Source organism: Balaenoptera physalus, assembly GCF_965194825.1.
Source record: "Balaenoptera physalus genome assembly, chromosome: X".
Classification (NCBI taxonomy): domain Eukaryota; kingdom Metazoa; phylum Chordata; class Mammalia; order Artiodactyla; family Balaenopteridae; genus Balaenoptera; species Balaenoptera physalus.
In genome coordinates, this window is record NC_138903.1 from 102,263,188 (window position 1) to 102,275,779 (window position 12,592).

General features: G+C 39.3%; 1 protein-coding gene and 1 long non-coding RNA gene across 11 annotated transcripts in view; one reads left to right on the forward strand and one right to left on the reverse strand.

Moving 5' to 3' along the window:
* The window catches only part of LOC309652103, an 81,461-nt gene that overhangs the window by 64,998 nt on the left and 3,871 nt on the right, over window positions 1-12,592 (reverse strand). The gene's annotated exons all lie outside the window — the stretch shown is intronic.
* The window catches only part of LOC309652082 (uncharacterized protein), a 311,046-nt gene that overhangs the window by 42,149 nt on the left and 256,305 nt on the right, over window positions 1-12,592 (forward strand). For 2 of the 10 annotated variants that reach the window (XM_082445593.1, XM_082445594.1), the window contains exon 6: window positions 672-749. The exons of the other annotated variants lie outside the window; for them this stretch is intronic. In XM_082445593.1, coding sequence (XP_082301719.1) covers window positions 672-732 — 61 coding nt within the window. In that variant the 3' untranslated portion in view covers window positions 733-749. The remainder of the gene's footprint in view (window positions 1-671; window positions 750-12,592) is intronic. 10 annotated transcript variants of the gene reach the window in all.

Sequence of the window (12,592 nt, forward strand, 5' to 3'; positions counted from 1 at the left end):
GTGGCACACGGGCTTAGTTGCTCCACGGCATGTGGGATCTTCCCGGACCAGGGATTGAACCCGTGTCCTCTGCACTGGCAGTCGGATTCTTAACCACTGCATATTTTTACTTGCGTTAAATACTTAACCCAAGTATTTCTTACTTCCCTTTAAGGGGTGAATAATATTCAGTTTTCTGTACATGTCATATTTTCTTTATCCATCCACCTGAAGACCAGCTTGGGGTCTTAAGAGGATACTGGTACATTTCCTAAGTGAAAGGGAACTTGTAGGAATTTCCTAGATAGAGAAAGCTTAAGGGGAACTTCGGCGTGACTGGATTGGGTGACATTTTAAATTTTGCTTAAAATTAAAGTATTTTTCATATATAAAGTCTGAACAAACTGTTTGAGAGACTGAAATCGCTTTAGCTCTGAAGAGAAGGGACACTAGCTCCTTCCAGCTGTAAGGCATTCTTTGGTGGACTGAAAATATAGCAGAAGTGTTTGAGGATTCATCCTCATGACAGGTAGCTGTCCCATAGGGAACCTCATCATGACACTTTAAGTAATTGACAAGAATTGCAGTCAGCTGTCCATATCCGTGGGTTCCACATCCACAGATATGGAACTCGCAGATACAGAGGGCTAATTGTAAAGGATGTGAGTATCTGCCGATTTTTGTATCCACAGGGTTCCTGGAACCAGTCCCCCATGGATACTGAGGGCTAACTGCATTGAGACACTATATTGAAAGAGCAACATAAGATGGTGAGCTCACAATGGAAAGCTAAAGAGTCAAGAGTCATATTCTCTAAAAGTATACCATACTTGTACACAGCTGTGCAGTTATTTGCATGTTAACGACAACCTGTGACTAGCAAATCTCAAAAACCTTTTGTTAGAATTTTGCCTTTGAGCATTTGATTCTTTTTCCTTGGAGAATCAAAGTCATGCAGCAGTTCAAGAATCATTTCATGGAGGTCAGGTTTATATATTTATTTCTGCTTCATAAGTTAAACCAGGAGATCCCCTAACAAAGGTAATGGTGGTGAATATGGTATACCATTTAGTAGAGGTAAAGGAGTTGGAGGCGGAGGAGCAACTCCTGTGGGTCGAGGTGGCACTGGTAGAGCTGGTGGTGGGGATGGCCCTCCACCTGCCTGTGGACGCAGTGGAGGTGGTCCTGGAATTGATGAGCAACCTGTGAGTCCATGTTTGCAATAGAATATGCAGTCCAGAATACATAGCAATAGACGTTTTCAGGTTTTTTTTTATAGAGTATACACTGCTTATTTATTACTATTCAGCATTCAAGAACTTAACAGTATATGCAAAGGACTTATATAGATATTTGATGAGCATTTTAAACACTACACAATGACTACCGCTAGAACAGTTGGCATTCTCGTCTGATCCCTAAGGGGGTACAAAGAGTGTCTTACAGCAGCACTGACCAAAACTGCTTTCTAATACCAGTAATTAATAAGTAATATCCATTTTCATAGGAATAATGCTTATCCAAATTTTTTCCTCAGTTTTGGTCCTCGTTATAACCCTGTAATGTAGGTAGGGTGTAAGTAGTTTCACCTCACTGCTTATAGAAGAGGAACAACACTCTATAAATGTTTATGTGACTAATCGTGATTTGACACATGATTAGGATTTGAATGTAGTTCTTCCCAGACCTATTTCTGTTCCTTCTCTGATGTAGCAGCTATTAGGGTGTGAAAAAGGGGAGAAGCCTGGCTTAGTGCTCAGAGATGTAAAAAGGAAAGGAGGAGGATTTTTTTTTTAATGAAAGCTTTATTGGAAAGAAATCATCCAGTATTATAGATACAGTAAAGCAGAATGAGGCTAGGAAAAGGCCACCAGATTGGGTCATTTGGAGTTCACTGGTGACTCTTGACATAACTGTTTTAGTAGAATTGTGGATACAAAGCAATTTATGAAACAAACACTTAGTGAGAATCTACTGTGTTAAGATACAGTCTTCACATTCTGAACATTTCCTTGACACAAGCTGTCTTGAAAAGAGTGCTTAATCAGTTATCAAGTGCAGACCACCTACTTAAGATTGACAAAAGCTCCCACGGATACTTGCAAAGAGAATGTAGGTGGAAATATAAAGTTTACAGGTGATGGTAGTCAGGATTGCAGAGGTATACAAAAAAATTAATCACTAGATTAATTAATCAGTTCTCAAGTCTAGAACCCTAATAAAGATTTTAAGTGTATAATGGGATCTTCTTGTCATAAATAATGTAGGTGGATATGTAAAGTCTTCTTCTTTGAAATGATAGCATTTGAGATTTAGAGGTGTAAAAAGCTTTTGGAATTATTAAAATTATTGAGGATTTTCTTTTTGAAAGGAAATAACTGTGGACCACATTTTCCAAATCATCATCAATTTCCTTTCAACAGTTTTTGCTTCTATAACCTACTCTGTTGCAGTTTTAAAAAATCAATGAGTTTTTCCCCCATATGAAAATGATGTACCTTTTTGAAAAATCCTAGTAGAGTTATTTAAACTAAAACGTGTAATTGGCCAGTAAGTCCACTTTTGGTCACATTTTCCTTCCATCTGACAGGGTAATATGTAGTTTCATTTCCTGGGTTTTATGCTGGAATTCTGTTCTAAGGTCTTTGAATTTTTATTCCTATTTTTGAAGCTTGTCTTGAGTTTCCGGTTGGGTTCTGAATTCTTCATTTTTCTGCAATGATCACCACTGTAAATGTACACATACTTTCAGGAAAGCGTTACATAATATGTATTAAATAAATGGAGCATTTTTTTTGCCTGCTGGGGTTTCAGACACTCATAAATACAATGCATGTTGATTATAAAAGTACCCCCGTGGAGTTGTAGGGGCAGAGGGCTGGTGGTGGAAGTGGCAGCAAGATGAAATATGCCCCCAACCTAAAATAAAAACGCCATCAACACCAAATGGTGGTGAAGATGTGGAGCAACAGGAACATTCACTGCCAGTGGGACTGCAAAATGTTCTAGACACTTTAGAAGATAGTTTGGCACTTTTGTAGGAAGGTACACATACTCCTACCATAAAATCCATCACACAGAAACGTGTACACGAATGTTTGTAGCAGTTTTATTCCATAATTGCCAAAACTTGGAAGCAACCAAGATGCCGTTCAGTTGGTGAATGGATAAACAAACTTTGGTGCAGAATAAAAGAAAGGAGCTATCAAGCTACAAAACAAAGGTACATGTGGAGGAATCCTAAACGCACATTGCTAAGTTAAAAAAGCCAACCTGGAAAAAAAAAACATACTGTAGCAAGAAAAGGCGAAAACTATGGAGACAGTGAAAAGATAAGTGATTATCAGGGATTCCATGGGAGGGATGGAGAGATGAATAGGTGGAACACAGGGGATTTTTTTTTTTTTTTTCGGGCGATAGAACTCTACTGTAATGGTGGACGAATATCATTATGTATTTGTCAAAACTCATAGAAGTATGACACAAATATTGAACCCCAATGTAAACTAGAGTTCATTACCAGTTATAACAAATGTGCAACATTAATGGTAGCTGTTAACAGGGAAAGCTGGAGTGAGGGGTAGGCAAGAGTTTATATTGAATTCTCTGTACTTTCCACTCATTCTTCTGTAAGCCTAAAACTACTAAAAAATATAATTTTAAAAAAAGCTATCAAGCAGTTCATTTCTTAAATATATAACATTGAAAAGAGATTGCACTGTACATTAATACAAATTAGAGTTGTTTTACAACCTTAATTGAGCGTCCAAAAAGAGATGCTCCCCAAAATCTGAGTGTAGAATGATATATGCTATATGATGATTAACTGAAACAGTTGTATAGAATGTTACGAGAGTGAAGGTGAGAGGTTAAAGTGCGGTGTTAGGCAAAAGACACCCATCTGAATGGGGGTGAAGGGTACTAGAGTATGCTACTCCAAAATATTCCTCTTTGTAATATTTTGAGATAAAGGCCATTGAGAACCAGCCAACACGTGAAAAGCTCCAAAAACAGGGCACAGGCTTTCCTTCTACAAAGGAAATTTCCATTTATAAGGGAAATTTATTTGTAAAAAGTGTCTCTCTCTCCCTTACTAGGAAGAGGAGGACTTACAAACTCTTATTTAACTTTGACATATAACATTGTTTAAGGTGTACAACTGTGATGATTTGTATACATATATTTGGCAAAATAATTACCACAATAAGCTTAGTTAACACATCCGTCACCTCACATAGCTTTTTGTGTGTGTGGTGAGAACTTTTTAAGATTTGCTCTTAGCAACTTCCAAGTACACAAGAAATTCATCATGCTGTACATTAAATCTCCAGCACTTATTCATTCATCTTATAACTAGAAATTTGTACTTTTTGACCATCTTCACATATTTCTCCTGCCCCTAGCAGATCCCACATATAGATGAGTATAGTATTTGTCTCTCTGGCTTATTTCACTTAGCATAATGCCTTCAAGGTTTATCCATGTTGCCGCAAGTAGTAGAATTCCTTCTTTTCTGTGACTGAACAGTAATTCATTGTGTGTGTGTGTGTGTGTGTATCACGTTTTCTTTGCTTTTTCTTTTTTTCCTGGGTGCGCCGCACAACTTGTGGGATTTTAGTTCTCCGACCAGGGATTGAATGCGGGCCCGCGACAGTGAGAGCACAGAGTCGTAACCACTGGACTGCTGAGGAATTCCCTATATCACATTTTCTTTCTTTATCCATTCCTCCCTTGATGGACACCTAGTTGTTTCCATGTTTTGGCTATTGTATTGATAAATAATGCTGCAGTGAAGAGGGGAGTGCAGATATCTCTTTGAGATAATGGATTCTTTTCCTTCAAATATATACCCAGAAGTGGGATTGCTGGATCATATGGTAGTTTTATTTTTGAGGAACCTCTATACTGTTCCATAGTGGCTAAACCAGTTTATGTTCCCACTAACAATGCACAAGGGTTCCCTTTTTTTTCTACATCCTTGCCAGTACTTGTTAGCTATTATCTTTTGCTAACTCTTCTCAATGGAGAAGGCATGACTTAAATATCTGCATGAGCAACTTTACTAAAAACACCCTTGTTTACCATACTTTTCCTGGTCAGCTTCCCAAAACCTGCCTCCCCAACCCAGAAGCCCCAAAAATTCCCATTCCTTGTTTAGCCTAAGATGGTATATAGGCTCACCTTCTAACCACCCCTTTCGGTTACTTACTGCTGAATGCTCCCATTTACTTGGGCATTACGCATGTTCATCAACTTCTATTTAGTTGTTTTCTCTTCTTGGCCAATCTAATTTATAGGGCTCAGGTGTAGAACCTAGGATTTCTTTTTCCTCCCTTAAAAGGGACATTCATCTGGTGAATCCTGTCCCAGTTATCTCATCACTCCTCTAAATAGGTTCTAACAAGCCTGAATACTTACAGTGAACACAGCTTAAGTCTGGCTATGAACAGGTAATATTTACATCTCCTTTGCCCTTTGTTGCAAGTGTCAGCTTGAGTCCGTCATTTTAAAAGGCTATATATACATGCATCATTTATTTCTAAAAGTGATATATATGTTCCTAGCTAGAATTGTCATTAGAGTCTGTGGAATAAAAATTACCTTAGTTTTGGGTAAATATTCATTCTCAGAGCATATTTGACCATGAGAAATTATAAAAGCCATTTAGATCCAAGTCTGAAGGAAAAGCAGTGAACAATATGATAATATTAATGCTTGGAGTCAAACCTGAAATACTACTTGATAATTTTATCCATTCATACCCAATGTGCCAGTGGCTAATCCAAATCTCTAGTTTCATTAAATTTCAAACCCTCCCCAGAGCTTTCATGATCAATCAGTGATCTGATTTCCTATTTCACTGAGATGTCACCTTGTTCAACTTCACTACTATCTTTGTCATGATTTCTCCGAATCCACATTCCCATCTCCCCTCCTGAAATTAGCTTCTCCTCGTGGGCTTTTTGAGCAGAGTGCCTACACAAGCACACTGTCCACAACTTCCTAATGTAAATGTTCCCTTGCTACCTTTGCAGAGAGGCACACAATCTTTCTGCTTGTAATTTAAAATCAACCACACATAGAATCAGAATCACACAGGTCTGAAATATGTGAGTGGGAAGAGCCTTTGTAGAAGTCCACTAATCCTTATCCTTCACTTTTAACGATGAAGCAGCTAAGAATGCAAGGAGTGTGACTTACTTAAAGCCACAGCCAGGTCGTAGCACTGCTGAGATAAGATCTTACTGCTTATCATTCTATAACTAACTTATTCTTCTTCCTTTTTTTTTTTTTTCCTTTATATTGCTTCTTTAAATGACAGAACAAGAGAAGAATACAAATAGTCATTGGGAGAACATACATGGTTTCATTCTAAATGTTGGTGAAGAGAATAAAGCATCAAACAAACACTACAATGACTTTGTTATTATTTTTCAGTGCTCCTTTCCCCAAAATATATCCTTACAGAAAGCTTTGGCAGATAGATTGTCGCAATTTGCTCCATTCCTGTGTGACTGGTCAAAGTGCCTAAAACTAAGTGGATTCTAAGATTCTCAAAGTGAGTGTTGAATGTGCTACTTAAAAGAAGAATCATTGGATACATAAAGGTCTATTGCCCAGAAAGCATGCATTTTTTTTCACCAATAAAAATGAAAGCTTCATGCAAACATGTGAGGCTCAAGTTGTTAGAATCTACTCTAGGGACAGAAAAAGCAAAGGCATGTCTTCAGAAACCCTTAAGTAACCTCTGTGTTGCTCTGTGATGCTGGAGTGATAGAGGAAAAGTGATAACTTAATTTCCATGAAAACACAGTTTTGAAGAAATATGAAAGCACTTCAGTTTCTTGTCAGACAGATGAAAACTAGAGTTTTGACCTTCTGCCTCAATCCTTCTCCCTTCTACCAATAGGAAAGAAATACTATACTAAAGATTCATAGGATGGATGTAAAAAGAAAAGGCATGAAACTTTGGGTAGAACCTAGTATAACTGTAGCTATGCTTTCATGAAACAAGCAAGACAATCTAGGTATTTACAAAGCTGGCAATTGGGCTTCCCTGGTGGCGCAGTGGTTAGGAATCCGCCTGCCAATGCAGGGGACACGGGTTCGAGCCCTGGTTCAGGAAGAGCCCACATGCTGCAGAGCAGCTAGGCCCGTGCGCCACAACTACTGAGCCTGCGCTCCGCGACGAGAGAGGCCACCACAATGAGAGGCCCGCGCACGGCAATGAAGAGTAGCCCCCGCTCACCGCAACTAAAAAAAGAAAGCCCACGCGCAGCCACAAAGACCCAACGCAGCCAAAAATAAATAAATAAATTAATTAATTAATTAATTTAAAAAAAAAGCTGGCAGTTGCTCAAAAGCATTTGTGTAAGACATTAACATTAAAAGACAAGACAACCAACCTCAACTTTCACCAAATCTACATGAGTTAGGAATAGCCTTTTTAAAATGTGTAGTAGACAATCCGAAGAAGCTGAATGACCTCACCCTAAGCAGAGAGGGTGGGGGGATTTGGTTTTTGTTTCTATCAAGAAGGCTGACTTTAGAGACCACAGAACATAGAACTAGACAGCCATCTCACAGATCTCCAAGGAACTACCCACTGTAAGGAAGTGAAAGCTGAAGGAACGCGGTGCGGATGTATTGAGGTTGATTGCTTCTAATCATATCTAATCTAACTTCATTTCATTTGTCACTTTAATATAATATGGCTAGTGCTTTTCTTCAATATGTATTAAGGGTGATGAGGAAGGAACAGTAGATTACACAGTAAGTTTGTTTTAGTAGGAAAAAGAAATTTCGGAGGTTATGGTTTGGGTCCAGAAGTATAAAGTAGTGTATAATTGAAACAATATTTAAAAGGTTTTGCAAAAGAGAGAGGAGAGGATATGTGATTAAATTAAAACCGTTTTAATCTAACATTTAATGACCCTTATCATTTAAAAAATTCCAACTGCTGTTTTTATCTTCTTCAGATTTGACTAGTCCATACAAGAATCAGGAAAGGAGCATCTTTATCTCTGAATTAGAAGGGACGCCAAGAAGAATCCAAACAAACAGGCCTTGCTAAGATGACCCCCCATTTACTACAATTACCTTATTTTCCCTAATCTATCATATTCCTCCATGACTGTCCACTCTTCATCACACCTAGCATAAGATACACAAGTCTAACCATTTGCTCATGAAGGATCCCATGTCACATAAAACTTATACCAAATAAATTTGTATGCCTTCCTTCTGTTAATCTGTTTTTATCAGTTTCATTTTCAGACCTAGCCGGGGACCCTAAGAAGGTTGAAAAAATACTTTTTCCTTTCATACAATACATAACGGTGACCATTTTGTAGATGACCATTTTATGTCTATTGCCATTAAAGAGAAATTGGCCTATCCCACACATAAATCATAAGCTACCACATACTCTTTCCTTAGCTAACTTACTGAATTCAACATTAGGTTTGTTGAGGCCCATAACCAAGCATCCATGAATACATTTTAAGCACACTCTTACCATTTCAAAATGATTCCAATATTTTTCAACTTTTATTGAGTACAGGATTCTATAAAATTTCTTTCATGATTTGTTATGGGTGGAAATGTGCCAGGGACTCCAAATTTACTATGATTAACATTCAAAATACCTTAAACAAAAGCATTAATAGGAGAACATATAATAACACTCGTCAATATGAGATTCCTGTGAAGGACTGTACTTCGGTAACATTCGACCTGGGGCGTAAAGTATCAAATACATAAGGAAAGAAATTTCTCAGGTACATTGAAGTATACCAGGAGCAAGTTGTTTTCCAACATACGTAATTGTCTTAATAATAAATTACCCCTAGTTAAGGATGAAATAAATAACTAGAGAACCTCTTTGGAGCAAAATGTAGTTGTCATTACTATACACACCAAGGAAGCAAAAACTTTTTTGGGTGTGATGGATGTGTTCATTATTCTGAGTGTGGTGATCATCTCTCAGGTGGAACATATGTCAATAGTTATCAAGGTGTACACTGTAAACAGGGCAGTTTATCTTCTGCCTATTATACTCCTGTTAATAAAGCTCAGAAGGAACATACCTGTGTGTCTAGGGCAAAGTAACCAAGGAGAAAAGAGGTTGAGTGATCAGGGCAAAGAGCAGCCCGATCTTGTTCATTGCTGGCCATGCTTGGTAAATATTTTCATTCTAATTTCAATGGGAAATTATTGGAGAGCTTCAGGCAGGGGCCTGATATGATTTGAATGGTGGAAGGCACTAGAACCACAGATGTGTGAAATTGGAAGAGACAGTGAACTCCCTAAGTCTAGGTGCTCTTAAGAGAGGTCCATAGGTTTCCTTAAACTTCCTGAAGTAGCTGCTAATTTGTGTATGTATGTACAGATATGCATTTTTAAAAAATTAATTTCCACAGTATTCATCAGCTTCTCGAAAAGGTCCTTGACCATAAATATGTAGGAACTTTTCATGGATTTACCCAGAAATTAGTTAGAGATATCAAAACCTGGAGAAGTACAAGGATGTGTTCCAGATCAGAGGTGGCAGGTTGATGAGGTCATGAGGGGGTTATGATGCTGACTACCGTCTCTGGTCCCCTCATCTCTCCCTGCCCCAACTGCTGATTCACAGAACACAATCGTCATAAAAAGCTGGCATACAGCACACGAAGCCAATGTCTGCTGAACCCTGACCCGCTCACCCACATCAACAGGAGAGCGTGCCAATGGTATGGTCCATAAGAGGTGATCAGCCAGCACAACTACTGGAAACAGTCCCTTATGACTCCCCCATCAAACCTGTATAACTTTCTAAATCACCTATGGGTGTATTACTGTTAAAATCACAAAAGAACAATACATCATAAACAATAATAAGCTATTTCCTCTTTCATTATTACTGAGCCTGCCCTGTGCTGTAGACCAGAAGAATACTATAGAATTGGCATTTGACAGCTCTAGTTTTCCTCCTGTAAAGAATCGACAAATGAGTGTATGCTGGATCCTTACCAATGGAGATTTCAATACGGTATAAAAAAAACTTCTTAAACTAGGAGGCGCTATATAGCAAGGTACATTTCACATGAGAAGCTTCACATCATCCTTCTCAGAGATTCCAGTGTAGGATGACAGAAGGTCCTTTTCTCAGCAATCCAGGGGACAAACAGGCTCCCCTCAAGTTCTTTCCTAGCTCTAGGGTTTATGAAAATGTCGGGCTATTTTTTATAGCTTTAAAAGGTCCCAGGTTACTGAAATAACCCTGCCTTTGCTCAGTCTTGAGCGTGAAGAACGTGCCTCCATGGCACCAGTATAAACTGGATTAAAACATTTCAGAAAGTCACCTTTGTAAAAAGCAAGGGGGTAAAACACAAAGTACACCTGGGAGTTATGTTCCATACCTATCAGATGTGTGAAATCGGCTCTAGTAAAATAATGGCCTTTTCTGGGCTTCGAGTTTCAACTGAGTTCAGGGGTGTTGGAACTTACCAGATAGGTTGATATTTGAATCTCACAGGCAGAACTCTCCTGATCGTCACGATGAACAATTACAGGGACTGAGTATACCTGGACGTGGTGCTAGCCAGACACTAACAAGAGGAAGTTCGGTGAGAGACCTGCCTTGAGAGGGGAGCCTACTGTACAGAAGGGGGAAACAGAATCAAAGCACAACTGAGGGCTGTACTGTGTACCTATCAGAAGTGTGAAGTCAGTGTCTGATCTTCGTCTGTGCTTGAACTCTGGGTCCACACCAAGGCAGTGCACGAGCTGTTGATCGTGCCCTTGGATCTTCTTACCAAACTGTGACCTGAAAAGGAAAGAAAGTATTGTTGAATACCTTGGCCACAGATACAGATTAATTTCCCTAAGTAAGAATTCAGCATGAAAAAAGTAAAAAACAAAGGAACAAAACAAAACAAAAACACACCAGCCTTTTCCTAGTTCTGCAAAAGACACCCATCCAGCCACTGCCTACCCTTAGGAGAAATAAGCCTACAGCTACAGATGGTCTGGACTTTATACTGCAAACCCACTGTGACGTAATCCACTGTGACCATTTGGTCACTTCATATGGTAATTTGCTGGCATTGAGGCTTGTGGTCAGAGATACCGGATCAGCCTTTCTGCTTCCCTAACCTACTGTCCCTGAGGTTAGTGAAATAAATAAATAAACTGTCAGCCCTACAGCCACAGATACAGAAATGTTCTCCCACTTATAACTGATTGATTTCCACGAGGGATGAGCGTCCTGGCCCAAGGGGCAAATGACAGTTTGGGTTTTGTTCAGCACTGTCAGTCGCGTAGCTATAAACAACTTACAGAAGTGGACCGAGCCACTTCAGCAAGATGTTCTGGAGGGACCAATCTCTACACGTATTCCAAAAAGATCCATTTTATAGGAGCACACACTTAGTATGCATGGCTAGAACCTCGATTTATTCAAAGTGGCTAAGGTCTTCAACCATATCCTCATCAAGGTAATTGTGGCCCTAACCCTGACCAATTCCAAACGGACAGAAATACACCACAGCGCCTCCTGCTTCAAAACTGGAGGGTCAATGACTATTTGTAAGTGTCTAAATGATTTAACAGCATAACATTAGTAAGAGGCACACAGGATATGATCCTCAGAGGATCATCCCCCAGATGTCCACAAGGTCCCCCCCACCCCACCCCGTCTCTTCCTTCAGGTCTCTATGTCCCCTTCTCAGTGAGGCCTTCTCCATACAACCTACCTGCAGGTGCAGATCCCTCCCCCAGACCTATTCCCCTTCCCTGCCTTCGTGTGCTGCACAGCACGTGTCATTATAATACACGTGGGTCTTATTGAGCTTACCTTTCAGTCTCCCCCACTAGAATGTGAGCCCCATGTGAGCAAGGACTTTAGGTCTCTTTCGTGTCTGTATGTCCAGCACGAAGAACAGTAGTATCTGGCACATAGTAGGTGCTCAGCAAATGATGACGGTCACCTTTGGCCACCAGCCCTAATGTTCATGCCATTCCCAGAGCTGACCCTGTCACCTGTAGAGTGTGCGTCTTTCAGAATCTCCTCCCCGTATTTACATTCTCACACAAGAGATCATTAAAAATAGATACCCTACGCTTTAATGAAGTGGTTGGATAATTCTACAGTACTTAAAACAAAAACCACCTGTTTCCAGTCCTAACTGGAGATACAACCGATTACAGCTCTGTAAATGCAACCAGAATCAACTCTTTTAGATTGGTGTTTTCACCCATATTACTCAATAACATACTCAAAACACGATTACTTTATCAGTGTTGGTTGGCACAGTTGCTTTTGTGGATATTTTTAGCTCTGTATCATGGATCATTTCAAACAAAGCCGATAGGACAATATATCCAGAATTCTGTATGTCGGTCAAGGAGCTTCAACAATCAACGCTTTGCCACTTAAGATTTATTTGTTTTTTTTTTCTAGCATACTCCAAAGCATATTCCAGATATCCTACGACTTCGTGTGTAAATCCAAAGAAGTTATTTCCTCCACATACTCTGCGGTAACATAAACTATAACAAACAGGGCTTTAAAAAAACATAACCAAAATACCGTCATTACATCTAAGAAAAATTACAATTATTCCCTAAT